Raw genomic sequence first — 21,437 nt, forward strand, 5'->3', positions numbered from 1 at the left:
AAAACCTTTTCTCAGTTATAACTATAAAGAAATTGTAACAGAGACTGAAAGAAAAATCCATGTTCTAGTCAAAGATTCTCTTGTGTATCTATAGGAAGCTTTTATCTAAAAGTCAAGTCAGCATATTCTTATACTGAGAATTCAGTGGAGTCTATAATTTCCAATACATTCTTATATTAACATTAGGCACTTGGAAGACATTCATCTTTTTATAAAAAATTTATTTCTCTGTAAATACAAATTCCAACATCACAAACAATAGTCCAGTGGAAAAATACTTAGCCATTAACATTGAAAACTTTTTTTAATTTAATAAATAGAACTTTGGCATTCAAAATTCTAGCTGTAAACCCTATTAGAAAACAAAAACAAAAAAACCCCTTTACAAAAAAAGAGGCAAGAATGATAGATCAGAAGGCATAAGCCAACCAGTGGCTTCACATTCTCTTTACAATAACTGTATTTCAATTAAGTCATGACCATTTTATTTACACATGAGGTATTCTGGGTGGTTCAAAAACTGAACCTAGTTTACAAAATCACCAGTCACAGTGACTGATTATACACTCTGCTGTGCTTTTAATGTAACCACCTAGCACCTTACTACTTCTTGTCATCACACCAATGTGATGCCAAATTTTATGTTTCTGTATTTAAATATTTATACACATATGTACACACATATACACACAAATAACTACATTCCGAAGGAGTTTCCTGCTCACTATACTGGGAAAGGGCTGGGCTCCAAAGACGTATCCGATACCCTCCTCTCAAGTTTCCTAAAGTATTTACCTAGTAATGAAAAACTGCTCCTTGCTTAAGAAAAAATCCTTAATCAGGTCTATTTACAGAAGAACAAGGTGCAATAATCATCAACATTCTTATAACTCATGTAAAATAGAAATGAATGCTTACTGCAGGCAAAAAGGCACAAAAGGTTCTCTCTGTATGCAGCTGCAAGTGTTGTTAATGAATTACTGATTTGAAACTACATTAATATACTCAATACTTTTAAATAAGAAAATTCTAAAAATCCAAAAGCTCTCCCCCTTCATGATTAAATGTATAATATTATCATACAGTAATATGCCACCATGCCAACTTGGGGTAGGTTAGAAATTATACTCTTTATAGTCAAATAGGAAATCATTTTTCTTGTTTTGTGAACACCAAAATTTGCCCAAAATGGAAAGAAACAAAATGAATTAACTTTGGCTCTGAGAGCTACAGCTACTGGCAGTTTCAAATGATATAGTCTGAGCAAGGTTATGAGAACTGCTTCTTACTATAATTACATATCTACAATGATAGAAATTTACATAAAAGAATACCAATAATCCAAACTAAAGGTGTGCATGAGCTGAGCTATGCTATGTAAAAATATAGTCCAAGTTCTCTGCTGCTAAGTTATTCAATGAACTATTACTGATATCGAAAGAACATTTTCCCAATACAGCTTTCTTTGAAAATATCCTCTAAGAGATTTCTATTAATGTCTTGAACTATGACAAAATTAATTTATAAGCTCATTAGTGAGTCAGAAATGTACAATATCCATTTTAGCAACACTTTCCGGCCCTTGAGATTGTCTCCAACAAGTTACTGAAAGAAGTCTAATTCAGTTTAATAAGCTGTCATGACCAAAATAAGTTTCACTAAAAAACAATATTGTTAATATTAAATATTGAACCCCATTTCAAACGTAAGAAGGGGCCATACTTAAAAAAAATTCAGGCATGACTTACCCAGTCAACACTTGAGCTTTTAAAATTAGAGGCCACTGAAAATTTACTAAGTTAAACTAAAGTCATCCTTTTTGGACATCAAATGAAAAGACAACTACTGTGCCTTTGATTCAGTTAATTTTATCTGCATAGGTAACTGGGTCTTTTATTGAGATACTGTTACTTTATCCTTGCTTTAGTGTCACTGGGGCAGAATAAACTCAACTTCAAAACCCAGCAGATCAATAATAAATGTTAATACTGCATAAGACATTTCCTAAGAAGATAAGCATTTAATTCACAGAAGCATAATTAAAATTTTTTCACATATAAGGAAATTTTCAAATAGATTTAACTTCAAAATTTAGGTTAATTTTCATCTCAGATATATATCAGTATAATAACTTCTAAGAACATCCCAGTTTAAACTAGGATAAGACACTACAGTGTTTTCTATCTGCCCATCTTACTTGACCTAATAGTAAAATCTTTGCTTTCAATGAGATATCACTATTACTACATTCTAACACAAGAGGTTATCTAGGGAGAGGGCAATTTTCTGAAAAATAAAATCAAAATTAAATGCTGACAAATTAGACTACTACTAATTTCATTACCCCCCCACCCCCAATTCCCTCCAAGGCTTTCTACTTATTATTTAGGTCCCTTCACAAACTCCAGACTCCAAGAGATTACATTTTGTAATTCAGAGTTATACCTGAACTATCACATCTTATTTCCCTTTTTTATTTATGGGGGAGTATACATGTTGGAAACTGAAATACATCAGTTGTTTGTCAATTTTTTACTAAGTTAAAACATTTTTATCTCAAGACAAGTAAATTAAGTCAAATTCTGTAAGTTTTAGAAAACTTGTTTAAAAAATCAAATTATTTTATCCTAAGCCAGAAAACAAAAATGTATCTACAGTATATTAAAACAAATGACCAAAAGTTTGTTTAAAACAACAATAACCATAAAACCCCAAAACATATACTAAAAAAACCTCAAAGACATTAAGAACAGAGTGACCCAAATCAGTGATTACTTATGTGCATTAGCACTATCACCTTAGGGTGCCTTTATTTCCCAAACCGTGGAGGCTGGGGATAAGGGTAGGGATTTCTATTCAGAGAGAATGTAAAAATGTGTGCTGCATATCTCTTATCTTTCTCAGATGTTATTATCTATTTTACTGTAAAGGCCCATTTTTCTAGATACTTTTACAAGGCAGAATTCTTTGCATCAGATTTTTGGTATAACTTTACTGCTCCCTGATTGTCTTCAAACCGCCAACATTAAGAAAACAAATGAACACATTAGAATGCCACGTTCTTACCAGTGACTTTTCCTTATTAAGTTAGGGACCTTGGGATGCAGAATCACTATAATGCACTGATTTCTTAGTGCTCAGATCCTAAGAAGCAAGAGTAAGGAATACTCAGGCACTGAACAGAAACAAAGTCTGATATCCTTACAATGTATTATAACTGACTGTTGCAACATAACCTTAAAATAACTTACTGAGCACTGCATATAAGCCAAATTTTGAACTGAATGTCTTCGTGGGCAGTTTCCTTGAAGTTCTTATCCCACATATGTTTTCACTGCTGAAAATATTTAAGAAAAATCTTTTCTAGGAGCAGCCTTTATACCAGTATTTAAGCCTGGCAAAAAAACCCAAAACAAAACAAAACAAAACAAAAACAAAACAAAACAAAAACCAGACACATGATCTGTTCTTGCCTCAAACAGTATTTTCCTGCTTGATTACCACCCCTTATTCCTTCTCTCTCTTATTTAGTCTTGACCTGTATGAGACCTGGTTGCATCAAGAAAACAAACCAGTTTTTAAAGGACAATGATTGCTATAAGTATTCAAAAGAATGCAATAAATGCTCTAAAAGCATTAAAATACATAGTCCTTTCAAAATACCAACTAAAACAGGAATATACTCATTTGGAAGTTTAAATAATTGTGTCTACTTAACAATCAGTTGCATTTCATAGTGACATCCTGTATTCCTGAAGAAGAACTAACCTGGTCAAGTTTGTATTCTATGAAAAACCCTGTTTTTAATGTACTTTCCTTAATAAATGGAATTGAAACATGACCTGGTTTAAATTTTATGTTAGTGATAATTCAGATATACAGAATACAGACTGGCTTTTCTTAAAACATATACTTTATGTTTTAAAACTTTAAAACATATACAAAACTCCTGAAATGTAAACGTTTGAGAATTGGATAAATAAACTACTGTTCCAGAGTGACTTTTCAGTTCATCCTTCTTTTACAACAGCCTTAGAAGGTTTGCATTAATTCTTTATGGCTTTGTTTACATTGATATATGTAAGTAAATAGTAATTGTAAATAGTAAGGGACATGTTAAAATTAGTTCAGATTGTGTTAAAATGCCTTGTGATATATAAATTACAATGCTAATGAAAAAGATCATCACATCAAAATTTCATACCTCTAAGGCAATCCACAATCACTCTGGAAAAATAGCTGACCTATCTACAGTACTAAAATCAACCCAATCCCACAACCTCATCATCTCAGCACAGTGGTTGTTCAAAATACAAATGGTTTTGCCAGCTGTACTACTATTAAAACACTTGCCTGCTGTTGAATACTCTTGTTCAGCCAGCCCTTGAAAACCCCAAAGTACAACACAAGCTTCTACATGAAAGAAAAGAAATACAAGAATAAACAGTGTGTGCCTTTCTTAGAAGCTTTGCTTTGACCCTAGAAATCCTTATAATTTTGTGAATAACACACATGCATGCACACACGCGTGCGCACGCACACACACACACACACACACACACACACACACAATTACAGATAAAAAAAAATCCTACCCCATTATCTGAAGGGCACTCTTCACAGCTTGGTCCTACGATCAGTAGTTTGAGAATACAGATTTTTTTTTGTTTTCTTAAACACTTTATCACATTTTTCAAATAGTAAGTCATTCTTTTGGCCTGATTAGATGAGCCCCTTTGAAACCTCATCAAATCCCCTTTCTCACCCCAATAAAACAAATTTACGGAAAAAAATCCTATGTGTAAGCGATATGTCACTTGTGACTTTCCATTATGGCTCCTAAAAAGAAATATGAAGAACTGTAACACAGCAGCATTTAACAATGGGTCATTATTGCTGTGGGACCAATAGTTGATCATTGGGTAATGCAGTTGTCTCCCATGTCCTGAGCATAGCGGTCTGATATTGTAGTCCTTAATTCGTCAATGTCCCTCCGTAACTGGCATACATCTGACAATTTTTTAGTGAGTGTCTCTGGGCTGTAGTCATTCTCAGTCTCTTCAGCTGAACAGTTCATTGCTGTGGAAATAAAATATGGACAGAATGTCTCAAACTTTTTCAAATAAAGTCACTTTAGGATTTTTAAACTTAATTATAAGTAGAAATATAATGCCATATGCTGAACACGAGTCCGGCTAAGGTTTAAATTATGTATCATTCACTATTAAATAGATCTTACTACTTAGTCCTGTTAAAATTTTGCTAATTAAGTCGCATTAAACCTATATAGTAATACAAATGTTCAACATGTTTAAAGGATGACAGTATTCCCAAAGTAGGAAAAAACATGCTCTAATAGCTCTCATCAAGCTCAACTACAGCATTCATTTCTTCTGACTTGACAAAAATCTGAAAATCACTTCTGTTTTCAGGGGTGATAGCTTAAATTTTTATAGACTGCAAAGTGGGTTTATTGGCATGGAAACACAAATTTCCAAAATATATGGTAAGTGTATATATGTGTGTGTGTGTGTGTGTGTGTGTGTGTGTGTGTATGTGTGTGTGTGTGTATGCATATAACATATATATATACATATATATATATATATATATATATATATATATATATATAGTGTTGAAAGCCTACAACCCCACACAATTGAATTGAACTGATGGCTAGTTGCCCAATGGCTGACTAACTGAGGGTGAGGCCCTGAGTCAGCTAGCTTTAATTATTTTCATCAGTTCCTTTCTTTGTCAGCACATCTCAAACTAAAAGCAGACGGAGTCAATAACTGTAAAGTAAGTCTTTCCTTCTACCATCATTGGCACTGGTAGCTTACTGGAGGCATAAGAGTCAGGTTAACTTATTTGTTATTTTAACAAACACTAACTGAACATGATCCAGGCACTATGCTAGATGCTGAGGCCAGCAAAATAATGGATGTAGTGGCTTATTCTTAATGATTTACATGCACTTTCATAAACAAATAAGCACAGTCAAGTACTGTGAGAGACCTAGCACCATGCACAAGCTACAGTGGCACAAAGAAGTGGACAACAAGCTTAACTGGAAAGGGTACAGGTTCACTGGATAGGCCAAGGAAGCAGAATGAACAAAGGTATGTATAAAGGCAGAAAACCAAAGAATCTGAGGAACTTCAAAAAAAAAAAAAAAAAGTCAGTAACCAGCTCTAAAATGGGAGAGTACAAATTATGAGAGGAAAGTGCCACAAAACAAGGCTGGAAGAGGCACGTGGGAGCTGCCTATCTCTATTTTGGGGACTGTAAGTATTAAGAAATCAGAATCACCATTAGGTTAGATGAACTCTGGCAGCAATGTGAAAAAATGCATTAGTAGGGGAAAGTGGGCTAGACAGTGCAGATAAAGGAATCTGAAAGCTTTATTTAAGGCAACAGTGCAACGGAGATGTAATGGTAGGAATGAATGCTAGGAAGGACCGGTAGAAATGATACAGCCTAACCATCATGAGTTGGGTAGGGATTAGGGACTAGGCACAGGAAACACACAGATAAAAGAAGGAGCAGGATGGAAGATAAAATTCTAGGTTGGGATGATAGGTGGATGGTGGTGCTACTCACTGAGAGGAGGAGCAGGTTTAGGGAGGGAAGAAAGGTAGTTTCTGTTTTGGATATAGTGAGTCTATGATGCCTGTGGAAGAGCTGGTTCTAACGTAAGGTTACTATAGTCAAGAGCCCAGAAGGAACATTCTAGGCAGGGTAAGAGATAAACGTCCATATGGGTCAGAGGTACAGTGCTAACAGAAAACTAAAGAATGTGGATAGTATTACTCAGAGAAAAATATACAAAAAGAGAAACAAAAGCATACAAATTGTTGAGGAAGAAGTAAAATTTTCACTATTTGTAGATGATACTACTTGCAGAAAGCCCTGAAGACTACCAAAGAATTGATAGATTAATTCAGTAAGGTCACAGGATACAAAATTATAGAAATATAGAGAAATATGTTGCATTTCTATGCACCAATAATGAGACAGCATAAAGAGAAATTAAGAAAATAATCCCATTTACAATTGCATCAAAAAGAATAAAATACCTAGGAATACACTTTAACCCATGAGGTGAAGACTTGTACACCATAAACTATAAAACATGGATGAAAGATATTGAAGATAACCCCAACAAATGGAAAGATATACTGAGCTCATAAATTGGAACAACTAGTATTGTTAAAATGTCCATACTACTCAAAGCAATCTATAGATTTAATGTAATCCCTGTCAAAATACTGACATTTTTCATAGAATTAGCACAATACTAAAATCTGTATGGAACTACAAAAGATCCCAAACAGCCAAAGAAATCTTGAGAAAAAACAACAAAGGTTGAGGTTTCACAATCCCAGATTGCAAGGTGTATTACTACAAAGCTGTAGTAATCAAAACAGTATGGTACTGGCACAAAAACAGACACATATAGATCAACAGAACAAAGAGCCCAGATATAAATCTATGCTTATATGGTCAATTAATCTTTGATAATAGATGCAAAAATATATAATGGGGGAGAAGGACAGCCTTTTCAACAAATGTTGTTGGGAAAACTGGACAAGCTACATGCAAAAGAATGAAAGTGGACTGCTTTCTTAGACCACACACAAAAATAAACTCAAAATGGATTAAAGACCTAAATATGAGACCTGAAACCATAAAACTCCTAGGAGAAAACATAGGCAGTATTTCTTTGACATCAGCTACAGAAACATGTTTCTAAATATGCAAGGGAAACAAAAGCAAAATCAAAATGTTGGGATTATACCAAAATAAAAAGCTTTTGCACAGCAAAAAAAAAAAAAAAAAAAAAAAAAAAAAAACACCAATAAAACAAAAGACAATCTACTGGATGGGAGAAGATACTTGCAAATGATATATCTGATAAAGGATTAATATCAAAATATATAAAGAACTTATACAACTCAGTACCAAAAACCCCACAAATAATCCAATTTGAAAAAAGAAACAAAAAATCAACAACAAAAGATTTATGAGAGACACCAATATTTAAGTGGCAGAGAATTCCACAGAAGACTGAGACTAAGCAGTCATAAAGATAGAAGCAGAACCTAGAGAACAAAGTCATGGAAACCATGGTAGCAGCGCATTTACAAAAAAGGGTGGGATGAAAAGCATCAACGGACAGTGGATGGAGTGAGGAGATTCAAAATGGACTGGAGATTCAAAATAATCCACTGGTTTTTGACAAGTGAACAGTCTGGTCAGATTTTCACAGTACCAAACTATAAGGTAAGGAGTATAAACTTTAAATACTGGAAGGGGTATACACTGGGAGGTGAATGTGGCAAACTTCTTGAGTCTTCCTTTCATTCACATTTGGAAATCTCTCTTAATCTGATAACTGGAAAGGTTGACAAATACTATACAGGAGAATACAAATGCAGAAGGTTACAAAAGAACTGAAGGCGTGACCAGCTCTAAAATGGTGAAGAGGGGCGCCTGGGTGGCGCAGTCGGTTAAGCGTCCGACTTCAGCCAGGTCATGATCTCGCAGTCCGTGAGTTCGAGCCCCGCGTCGGGCTCTGGGCTGATGGCTCAGAGCCTGGAGCCTGTTTCCGATTCTGTGTCTCCCTCTCTCTCTGCCCCTCCCCCGTTCATGCTCTGTCTCTCTCTGTCCCAAAAATAAATAAACATTGAAAAAAAAAATTTTTTAAATGATGAAAAAAATAAGTCTTTTGTGTGTGAGCTTTTGGTTGCTCTGAGAGATCACTGCTAACTAAACCACCCCATGTTCACCTGGCAAATTCTCCCTCCTCTAAGATTCAACCCAAACACCAGCTACCCACGGAGTCTTCACAGCCCTTCTCAGGTAGACTTAATTAGTTTTCCCTTTAGGCTCCCACCATCCTCTGTCCATATCTCAATTATAGTACTCATCACAATGCTCTAGTAGTTTATGTGTGGGCAAGGGCAGTGTTCAATTGCATTATCAGCATCTTAGTACCTGGACCGTATAAGGCATTTAAAAATTACTTCCTGAGTGAGTGAATATACTTAAACTTTCAAATATTTTTTACATACCCACACTCATGTGTGTACATACACATCTGTGAAATGGAAGGGAAAACTCTACTGACATCTCTGAGCACAGTTACAGTTTCATTTAAAAAGGGATATACTTTGATCAAAAGTATTACTTGGTTTGCCAAAACAACTATCATGATGCCAGATGGTGGAATCTTTTTGATGAAACTGGAAATAAAACTAGTCCCCAGTCTAGTTACATTATTAACCCTATTATTAGATAATTGCTCAATACAACATGATAGGTGCATAATACTTAAAAGTCTTACTCCATTCATGTCTCTTTACTTATGTCCATTTCTTCTGTATTAAAAAGAGACCAACATATGTCAATATCATAATGATTCAGAACCACAAGCAGAGATGTGTGTTTCTGCAAAAGTAGCACAGAAGGACTCTAGGATATTCCTGGGGCAGCTCTCTCGCAACTACGTGTGGAGGAAGATGGAACTGAGGGATAATGGGTGGGTAACACACTGAAAGGGACAAAGTCAGAATGTATGCATGACAAGGGCAACAGATACATGGGCCACGAAAACCAGCTCTTGTGACAGCACTGGTACATATATTAAGTCACTGCCATAGAACATACACTGCATAGGAAAGCAAATGAGTATCTTTTCTCAAATAGTTTAACGCAGACAGATGGCTGGGTCATTAACTTAGAGAATTACCACATGAAAGCAAACAGAATCATTGCTTTTAGAAGAGTAACCAGGAAATCACCCCTAACTACCACTCCAGTCACATATTAACAGATTCAGCAGAGCTCATCCACACAGGCAGTCTGCCAACTGGCAGTCTGAATCAACTATGAACCTGATCACTTCTATAAGGATAATGAAGTAATAACGGTTATTTACACACCTACAGATTTATTCAGAGATTTATAAATCTAAGTAGGAAAGGACATAAAAACAAATAGAAAAAAGGCAGTCAGAAATTCCTGATTCATGAAGACAGGTTTCTAATTGCTAAGCGATATAGTAAGGACAAGGCATCAGCCACTTACATCTGATTCCCAGTAATAAGGAAAGATTAGGCTCCTTGCCCTGAGCACGCTGATTAAGAATACTACACAATGCCTTCAAGTCAAACAAACAATAGGACATTTCCTTGAACAGCTGATCAATCACACTCAAATCAGATAGTGGCCATTTAGTGAGTACTGTCTGCTGCCTGGATTGGTCTCCTTCCTGGCCTTGATCCAATAAAGAGCATGTCTCTTGTGTTTGTCTTTGGTTCTGCAATGCATAAAGAAAACAAAAATCAGGTTGTTAGATCAGAGGAAGGTACTCAAAGGACATACAGGTTAACATTTTCCACCATCTATAAACAAAATGATAGAGTCCTATTATATTCACATTAACCAAGTTTAACTGCATACACACAGTAGGGAAAAAAAAAAAAGAAAAAGAATTTAAACAGTGAAAATGATTCAATGGTTCCTCTGGACCATCTCATGCCCCAGGGTAAACCTGAGAAAGGCAACAAATCCAGATTCAGTGTCTAGGAGTATCTCATATCATATAACATCACCTGATAAGCATCTGGGTTATGTATGTGTTTTTTTATGATGAGATTTATCCCAAGAACAAAAAGACCTATGAAGAAATTTTAAACCTCATCCTATAGTTTTACTGTTAGTAGGGATAATGATTTAGTTACTTTAAACTATCTGTTGCAAACTGAGGAAAAAGTTTTTATGTTTTGTTAATGTTGACAGGTACCAAAAGTTTCAGCAAAAGAGAAAAAGAAATACAAGTATAAAATCAAAGAAGGAAACAAAACCCCTAATAATCTTGAATTGTGAAATCCGAATTGGAAATATCAATATGAACTCATAAATTATCATACTCAGAAAAAGCTACCTTCACCTTATCCCCCAAACTGTCACCATCTATCTACTCTTCATCCTGAAAACTGCTAATTAGAGACAATATAAAGCTTTCCAGTTGGAACTCTATTTAAAAATTACCAAATAGCTTGCACTGATGAGGAAAAGATTTTTTAATAGATGAATGCCAGCTAATAAATATAAAAATAACTGGGAAAAAATATGATTTTAATCACGTAACGATCCAGACAATTATCACCAGTGAATACGAAAACCATCAAGGGAAAGGGTGCTAATAAACCGCATATTCACACAGTTACCTAAGTAGCTCTCCACACATTACCTACTGTTTGCAGAGGCCATAATGTAACAAAGGGAAGAGTAAGTCTGTTATTTTAACCATTTTAACCCGGTGAACTCAGTATTTCTGTCACTTACAGTGGGATAACCAAACATATATAGTTTGATGATATGAACAATGCCTACAAAGTATTAATGACAAAAAAATGTTTGACTTGACTTACTGACATCTTTAGTTCTTCTTGTAGTTTATAAGAAATAGAAGGGGTAAAGAACAAGATAAAGGACACTATGAGGAGGCAATCAGGCAAATGTAGGTCTGACAATCTGTAACTCTATAAGACAACAGGCCCAGGTTTGTCAACAAGTCACTAACATGGACAAAATGAGAAACTTTAGATTTATAAGACAAAATAAAATGCAACTCATGGTCTTTTTTGATTGAATGCTAGTTTCAACTGTCATTATAAAAAGCATTTGAATTTCCCAAAGGGGAAATTTTAGTATAAACTAGGTATTATCCAATATCGAGGAACATTATTCTTACTGGGTGTGACAATGGTGGTATGTTTGTACAGGAAATGTCCCTAACTTTTGGAGATGCATTCTTGGGTATTTAGAAGCAAAATGTCATGATTAGAGTTAAAAAACTAAAGTAAGTATTTTCTGTATAATGTAAGCCATATAGGTCAGCTTATAATTAAGTGAAGAAAGTATAACCTGTTCCAATGATGAAGTGTTAACATTGCACCCTTCTTAAGGATTTTCAAGGATAATTTTGTTTATATTCAATTTACATTTTATTCAATTACTTTGGGACCTAATCTCTATATAGCATTTGACTGTTGTAGTTAAGTCTGTGGAGTTGTATTCTAAGACATGAGAAAAATAAAAGTTTACCTTTTTGATTATAACTTTGTAAGAAACCTAATGGATTTAATTAACTGACATATCAAAATCCAGTCTTCAACTAAAAATATTCCATGATATGTACAAAATAAGCATGTGCTTTAACTTAAGTACTGACTCATTCTTTGACAGCAATTTGAATTTTTTTTTACTCACATCAAGCAATGTTTTTGTTAATCTCTGTAGGTTTCTTTCTTTCTTTTCCAGCTCTTCCATCATCTTTTGAGTAGTCAATTTTTCTTTAGAAAGCTTCCCTTGCATAGACTAGAATAAAGAGAATTGGAAAGCAGAGAATGTTGTTAATGCTAAAAGCAAAATGCAGTCAGGTAGGTAGACAGGAATACAGGCTCTGAAAAACTTTGAATCTGTCCTCCCCCACCCCTTGGAAGATGAAGCCTTCATTTTAAAACAACCCTTACTGCATCTAGAGTGGATGACAACAAAGGAAAAAACAAATATCATCTTTACCAAGAAAGTCGACAGTCTGGGTAAAACATGTTAAACCTAAAGCAGCTGGTGTTGAATGCTATGTTACAAACAGCTCTTACTAATTGATTTTTTGTTCATGTACTCAGAGTGTTTTAGCAAATCTATACCTCCCATGCTCCACACCCCATTTTTCTCGTGGTTAATAAAATACAAGATAATAAGATCATAAGACCATCCTCATTTTCTATCATTTGAAACATAGCTAAACACACTTCTCTCAGTGTATGGTATTCTGAGCAGTGAATATGATGAATTCCAGCCAAAGGTCTATTATGGGACTTTGATAAATGAATCTCTTTCTTAACTCTATAAATTACAAATTATCCATTGTAATAAAATTCTGAGTGTACCAAAACAGTATATAGGATATTTTAAGAGTACTTGGATCACTTCAGCTGCTAAGTCTGATTTTCAGCTACACACCAAAGATAAACTTGCCATAAACTCTGTAGTTATCAGTGGTTTCTAGAGGTTTTAATTAACACTTTTTCCTCTTGTGAAATCACAAGATCAATAAACATTTGACAAGAAAAGAGATTTCTTTTTCTCCCCCCCTCTCAGGACTATATTTATTTAGTCCCAATTCTGAAACTACTTCAGCATGCTGACTGCTTAAATAGTACACAATACATTATGAAGGTTTCCCCCCGCTCATATTATCTCTGGCTAGAATAAAAGAAGATAGCTGTCACCATGGGTTGAGATAAGATTCTGTAAATATAAAGCAGTTTTCTTAGTAACAGATATTCAACTTTGTAGCTTATTACTTGGATTTGTTTGCTAAACTCTATACAAAATTTGTTTACATTTAATAACTCATAAGTTGGTTACAAATGAATTATGCTCTGGGGTGCCTGGGTGGTGCATTCAGTTAAGCATCCAACTCCAGCTCAGGTCATGATTTCCCAGTTCATGGGTTTGAGTACTGCATTGGGCTCTATGCTGACAGCTTGGAGCCTGGAGCCTGCTTTGGATTCTGCGTCTCCCTCTGTCTCTGTCCCTACCCAGCTTGTGCACAGTTTCTCCCTCAAAAATAAACATTAAAAAAAGAAAAGTGAATTAAGCTCTATAACAAGTGTATTTCCTTCCAGGGAAAACTTTATGTCTCACAAAATTTAATCTCACAGCAGAAAGTCACATGGATTCTGAAATTCCTTTGTAACTGCATGTGAATGAACCAAAAACCTATTTGAATGATATGTATTTATTTATCTGGCTGAAGATCTAAGCTTACAGGCATAACAAGATTATCTGACTGGAATCCAGAATTTATCCTAAATTTTCTTAAGATTTTTGACTATTTACCTTATTAGCATTGTGGAGGAAAGGCATAACAGTTAAGCTACTCTAAATCTAACATTTTAACAATAAAATCTGACCCTGAGAGGTATTTTCACAATACTATAATGTAATCTAGTGTTTTATATTTTTACCAGTTCAGTCATACTGAATGTGATTAATAATTAGCAAGCAAATCTGACTAACATGTTCATATATAAGACTAAATTTAAATCAGAAACAGGCAATTGTCTCCATCAGATTAAATATGAAATGTTTGGCATTAGTGCTATTTTTCATAAGAAAAAAATCTGGATTTGGGAAATATATTAAGCTTAAGATGTTTGTTATGTTGGTTGGGTTCAGGGTACTTATGAAACAGTCCTTTAATAGGGGAAAGAGTTCACAGATAAACTTATCCTAAAAGGCCCATATGTTGTATAACAACCTCTAGACTAATATGAGGGTATGAGTGCCATAGCTGTCTGACACAACATTCTATCTATAAGATTATTTCTCTATCCTAAATTGTATGAAAAAGCATATGTTTAAAGCTTAAGAAAAAAAGAGAAAGGAAAATTTCCAGTAATCTTAGAACGGGATTACTAACATTAAAAACTTTAATTTTCAAATGTCTACAATATGTCTATAAATTTCCAGTTAATCATCTTTTAAAAATTCTAAGTTACTAACCTATATATATTTACCACATTCTTTAAAAAAATTTTTTTTTAATGTTTATTCCTTTTTGAGAGAGAGAGAGAGAGAGAGAGAGAGAGAGAGAGAGAGAGGGTGGGGGAGGGGCAGAGAGAAAGGGAGATAACAGAATCTGAAGCAGCTCCAGGCTCTGAGCTGTCACCACAGAGCCTGATGTGGGGCTGGAACTCACAGACTATGCGATAATGACCTGAGCCACTTAACCAACTGAACCACCCAGGCACCCCTATCACAATCATTCTTAAAGTTGAAAAATGGTTTTAAAAACATTTGTTGTTGGGGCGCCTGGGTAGCTCAGTCAACCGGTTGAGCGGCCGACTTCAGCTCAGGTCATGATCTCGAGGCCTGTGAGTTCGAGCCCCGCATCGGGCTCTGTGCTGACAGCTCAGAGCCTGGAGCCTGTTTCAGATTCTGTGTCTCCCTCTCTCTGACCCTCCCCCGTTCATGCTCTGTCTCTCTCTGTCTCAAAAATAAATAAACGTTAAAAAAAAATTAAAAAAAAACCAAACATTTGTTGTTTTGATCTAAATATCTAGAAATGCTATCTTTTGTCCCATAAACAAAATAGCTCAAATGAAGGAAAGACAGCTGTGCCTTCACCAATAAATATCATGTATTCCACAAACCCGATTTAAGAGAAAGTATTTTGATTAAAAACTTATGTTAGCAGTTTTACTATATAAACACACACAACTCCATCCCAAACAATGCACCTATATGCACGCACGCGCGTGCGCACACACACACACACACCACACACAAAAACACCATACAAGAGTTTCACAAATACATTTCTTCATGCAATCATTCATTTAGCAAAAATTATAACCAAGCACAGTCTGTGCACTGGATGATGATGCCTCAGTGAATAAATAGTCAAAACTCTGGCCCTTTCATAACTTTTACTAGGAAGTAAAAGATCAAAGAAAATAAACAATGTGTAAGTTACATAGTATTTTGTATTAGAATTTGACTAGCGCTTTGGAGAACAAATTAGCATGGCAAGGGAGAGGAGGTGGAGATCGCAAATGGAGCAGAGTATAGGCTCATGGAAAAAAGGTGACATTTGAGCAATGGCTTGAAGGAGGTGAAAGACTGCATCTCATAGATATCTACAGTGTGTTTCAGTCAGTGCAAAGGTTCTGAGCCAGATGGTGTCTTCTGTGTTGAGAAAACGCCAGAGAGCCAGGGTGGCAGAAAATAGTAAAAGATGAAGTCAGAGAAAGCACAGATTGTGTAAGGCTGCTGAGCCAGTGAAAAAACTTTGATTTTTACTTTGGAAAAAATGAGGAACCATTGAAAGATTCTGAGAAGAGACATGACATGATCTGGTTTTTGTTTAATAGGTCACTCAGGCTGATGAGAATAGACTTCAGGCAACCAAGGATGGAAGCAGGGAGAAATAATTCATATGAAGAATAAAGATGTGTTGGACGAGGGTGGTCAGGAGAAGTCAGATGCTAGATATATTTTGAAGGTAATAAGATTTGTTCACAAATACGAGGCAGAAGAGAAGGGTAAGTCTAAGGTTTCTGGAGTGAACAAATGGAAGGAAAAATTTTCCATCAATAGAGAAGGGCCTGAACATGGATGGTAGAGTTGGTTTTACTATTTTCTCTTTGGGGAAGGAAAGAAATTCAATTTGGATTTATTATGTCTGATATGTCAAGTGGTACTGTTGAGTAGGAAGTTGGATGTACAAGTTGTAAGGTCAGGAAGAATTATGAGCTGGAAGAAGTTAGGGAGTAGTGAGCAGACACATTACATGCAAAGCCATGGGACTGGGCAAGATCACTAAGACAAATACAGGTACAGAATTCTAGGAAAGAAACAGACCTTTTTTGAAATATGGTACAACTTTTTGAAAGCATTTTACATGTCTGCACAATAAACTTTAACTTAAATATCACAAATACAATTAAACGTATCCCCCTAAATTATAAGAAAGAAAACTTCTAATAAGGTACTTTGTCCAATTTAATACACTAGCCTACTAGTCTGCCTATATCTTTATTATAACAGGATTTATGTTACAGATGTTAAATTTATTGTGTTCAGTTAAATAAAACAAGAAAATAACAACAAAAACTTTAAAAAGAAAGTTCTTCTAAAATTTTTTCATTTAAAATTTTATTGTGTGTATTTCAATGATCTAGATATAGGGCATAAGTAAATCAGTTTGAATTTATTATTGAGAACAGATACAAAGTATCATGCTGTTATGATTCCATTAGTACAAATACCACTATTCTTGTAACAGCTTACGTAACTGTACATGAAAGGTAAGATCATGGCGCTACTAGCATTAGAAATAGCGGTAAGAAGCACGTACGTAACAGAAAGGTAATAATGGCATCTACAAAGCATTAACAAGGGGAATGCATTCTCTGAATGAAATTGATATTTTTTCTCAACACCTTTTATTTTATTTTTAAATAGTTTTTCTTTTGTTTTAATGTTTACTTATTTTGAGAGCAAGTACGCCATGTGCACAAGCAAGTGGGGGAGAGGCAGAGAGAGAGAATCCCAAGCATGCTCCACACTGTCAGTTCAGAGCCGGATGCATGGCTTGATCTCACAACCCGTGAGATCATGACCTGAGCCTAAATCAAGAGTCCTATGCTTAACTGACTGAGCCACCCAGGTCCCCATCAACATCTTTAGAAAAACTAGTTAAAAGAAAGATCATCTCCTAAATGAGGTCACTCCTTAAAGACTGGGAGAGGTGGCTGTTTTACCTAATGCATAGAAACAACCACACAGAGTCAAAAATATTTTTGACAGAGTCAAAAAGAACCAGAGGAATATATTCCAAATGAAAGAATAAGAAAACCTCAGAAAAAGGCCTTAATGAAACAAAGATAAGTGAGTTCAAAATAGTAGTCATAAAGATGCTCACCAAGGTCAGCAAAACAATGCATGAGCAAAGTGAGAATTTCAACAAATAGAATATATAAGAAAGTACCAAGTAGAAGTCATAGAGCTGAAGAGTAGAATAGCTTAACTAAAAATAAAACAGATGGATTCTACAGCAGACTAAATGAAGCAGAAGAAAGGTCAGTGAACTCAAAGACAGGGCAGACTTCATTCAATCAGAATAGCAACAAGTAGAAGAATGAAGATGGCTTAAGGGACTGAAAGGACAATCCTAAGCAAATCAATATTTGCATTACAGGGTCCCAGAAGGAAGAAAGAAAAAGGGACAGAAAACTTATTTGAAGAAATAATGGCTGAAAACTTCCCTAACCTGGGGAAGGAAAGAGACATCAAGAGCTAAGAAGCCAAGAGAGTTCCAAATACGATGAACCCAATGAGACCCAAAGGGGCACATTATGATTAAATTCAAAACTTAAAGACAAGGAGAGAATCCTAAAAGCAGCAAGAGGAAAACAACTTGCTATATACAAGGGAACCCCTACAAAATTCTCAACAGATTTTGAGCAGAAACTGTGTAAGCCAGAGGGTGCAGCAAAATCTATTCAAAGAGTTGAAAGTACTGTCAACCAAAAATAGTTAACCCCACAAACTTGTCCTTCAGAAATGAGGGAGAAATAAAGAATTTTCTAGGGGCACCTGGGTGGCTGTTGGTCAGTTAAGCTTCCCACTAGGGGTCAGGACATGATCTCATGGTTAAGGAGTTTGAACCCTGCATCTATGCTGACAGTACAGAGTCCGCTTCGGAGCCTCTAATCCCACTTCTCTCCTCCTCTCTCTCTACCCCTCCTTAAACTCGCACACACTCTCTTCCTCTCAAAAATAAACCTTAACAAAAAAAAAAAAAAACTTAAAAAAAAAAAGGAGTTTTCCAGACAAGCAAAAGCTGAAAGAGTTTATCACCACTTGACTAGCCTTACAAGAAATGTTCAAAGGACTTCTTTAGGCTGAAATGAAAGGGTGCTAATTAGTAACAGGAAAACATGTGAACGTATAAATCTCACTGGTAAAAGTAAATATATAGTAAAATTCAAAATAACACTGTAAGGGTGGTGGGTTAATCACTTATAAGGCTAGTATGGTGGTTAAAACACAAAAGTAGTAGAAACAACTAACTGTGATAGTTTGTTAATGGATACATAAGATAAAAAAGAAATAGGGGCAACAAAAATATAAAAAGATGGGAAGACTGCATCAAACTAAAAAGCTGCTGCATAGCCACACACACACACACACACACACACACACACACACACACTGAAAAGGCAATCTAACAAATCAGAGAAAATAACTGCAAATCATATCTGTTAAGCGGTTAATATCCAAAATATACAAAGAACTCATAGAACTTAATTAGCAAACAAAAACAATAAAAAATCTGGTAAAAAATGAAGTAAAATGAGGGCGTTTGGGTAGCTCAGTTGGTTAAGGTTCTGACTCCTGATTTCGGCTCAGATCATTATCACACGGTTTGTTGAGTTCGGGCTCTGCATCAGGCTCTGTGCCGACAGCATGGAGCCACGTTGGGATTCTCTCTTTCCCTCTCTTTCTGCCCCTCCCTTGCTCTTCGTCCTCTCTCTCAAAAAAACATTTTTTTTAATTTAAAAAATGGGCAGAGATTCTAAATACACATTTTTCAAAGAAAATATACAGATGGCCAACAGGTACATGAAAAAGTGCTTAACATTACTACCTGTTAGAGAAATACAAGTCATAACCACAGTGAGATATCACCTCACATAGTTAGAATGGCCATTATCAAAGACAAGAGATAACAAGCTCTGGTGAGGATGTGGAGAAAAGGGAACCTTTGTACATTGTTGGTGGGAATGTAAACTCGTGCAACCACTAAGGAAACAAGTATGGAGGTTCCTCAAAATATTAAGAATACAACTACTATACGATTCAGCAATTCTACTTCTGTAAAACACTAACTCAGAAAGGTATCTGCACCCCCATGTTCATTGCAGCATTATTTCTAATAGCCAAGACATGGAAACAAACTATCCACTGATAGATGAATGGATCAAGAATGTGTGATATATACAATCTGGTTTATGCAAATGGAATATTAATCCAACAATACAAAACAAGAAAATCTTGTCACCTGCAACAAGGTGGATGGACCCTGAGGGCATTATGCTAAGTGAGGTAAGTCAGACAGAGAAAGGCAAATACCATGTGATCTTACTCACCTATGAAATTAAAAACAAAACAAAACAAAACAAAAAATCCTCAGAGATAACAGAGAATAAATAAATTAATGGTTGGGGTGGGGAGTGGAATTAGGGAAAGGGGTAAAGAGGTATAAAGTTCCAGTTATAAAATAAGGCCTTGGGGATGTACTGTCCAGCACAATGTCTACAGTTATATTTGAAAATTACTAAGAGAATAGATCTTAAAAGTTCTTATCACAAAAAAAAAAGTAAACGATGTGGTGATGGACATAAACTAAATTATTGTGATCATTTCACAATACATAAAATAACAAATCATTAGATTGTACGCCTGAAACTAATATGTTATATATCTGAGTAAAAAATAAGTCAACAGTTAAAAAAAAGGTATAGAGTTAATGGTAACAGCATAAGATTTTGTAGTAACACAAAACTAGGTTCTGGGTCCACACCTTATGTGCTGTGCAGCCATGGATAAGTTATTCAACCTTTCTAGGTTCCAAGTTCATCAGAAAGAATTTCCAAACTTGTAAGGTATTGTGAAAATTATGCAGTGTGTATACAGACATTTTGGGTGCCTGCCTAGTCTCAAATCCCACAAGTCACAAGCGGCCATATTTTAAGAATTCTACACCTCTCAGGTATAGCTCACTGAATCAAGCAGAGTGAACACTTAACCACACCTGAGAACCTGGGATGCAGAGTCTAGGAGTTCATCTCTTCATGATTGGAAATGAACTACAGAATGTAAGAGGCTGTGGACAACTATATTCTGCTATGTGAGCTAAAGAATAAAGGGAGTCTGTGTGCACAGAGAGAAGAGAATGAGACACACTGCAATGAGAGAAGCAACAAAGCCTCTTCTTTCCTGAAGCCTGGTTTTATTCCTTCTGATGGGTTCCACAGTATCGCTACGTTCTTTCAACACAGTGGTTCTGTTTTTGCTTACGCTAAAGTGAATTGGTTTTTTGCTTAAAACCAAAAGCCTAAATGACTTTCACTTGGTACAAAATATTTATGCAATAATCACTAATTCTTCTTATACTATTAAAAGGAGCCCATTTCTTATAACCAATCATCATGATGCACACTTTAAATATCTTACAACTTTGTCAATCATACTTCAATAAAGCTGGAAAAAATAAGAGCCTATTCCAATTCAGCACTGTGGGTTTAATTTTCTTGTGGGCAAAGGTTTTTGGTCTGCTTTGTTCACTAGTTATCCACCAGAAGAATGCCTGGCCCACGGCAGAAACTCAGTTAAAGTTATTGAACAAAAAAAAGATGAGAAAATAACTAAAACCCAATTTAGTTTTTAAGTAAAAGGCTATGTTCATTCATTCAAAAATAGTTACTGAGTATCTATGCTATACTATACTGTACTAGTGTTCATTTGGATAAGGATTATTCAAAGAGCATAGTGCACCTATTACAAAACTCTTAAATAAATATATCAGAAAACAAAACCAGGTACTTTACTTAATCTCAAGGAGCTAATGATACTACCATATTGCAGAGTGTAATACAGTAAAAATTTCACTTTGGAGGCAAAATTTCCAAATTCTACTTCTAGGCAACTGAACACAAGGTGCCTTCTACAAGGCTAGTTTTCTGACATGCTCCAGCTTAAGATCTTTCATGCCTGGAGAAGACCCTTAAAACAAGTCTTTCCCCTAAGGCTTACATAAGGAAGATATCAGACTAACCTCTTGTGCC

General features: G+C 35.4%; 1 protein-coding gene across 3 annotated transcripts in view; it reads right to left on the reverse strand.

Moving 5' to 3' along the window:
* Positions 1-204: 204 nt before the first annotated feature.
* Positions 205-21,437, reverse strand: part of CEP85L (centrosomal protein 85 like) — a 172,268-nt gene continuing 151,035 nt past the window's right edge. For 2 of the 3 annotated variants that reach the window (XM_043592208.1, XM_043592209.1), the window contains 3 exons: positions 12,283-12,390; positions 10,093-10,324; positions 205-5,079 (listed from right to left, as the gene is read on the reverse strand). In XM_043592208.1, coding sequence (XP_043448143.1) covers positions 4,916-5,079; positions 10,093-10,324; positions 12,283-12,390 — 504 coding nt within the window. In that variant the 3' untranslated portion in view covers positions 205-4,915. The remainder of the gene's footprint in view (positions 5,080-10,092; positions 10,325-12,282; positions 12,391-21,437) is intronic. The other variant, XR_006299042.1, reaches the window with a different exon arrangement.

This window comes from Prionailurus bengalensis, chromosome B2, assembly GCF_016509475.1.
Source record: "Prionailurus bengalensis isolate Pbe53 chromosome B2, Fcat_Pben_1.1_paternal_pri, whole genome shotgun sequence".
NCBI classification, from domain to species: Eukaryota; Metazoa; Chordata; class Mammalia; order Carnivora; family Felidae; genus Prionailurus; species Prionailurus bengalensis.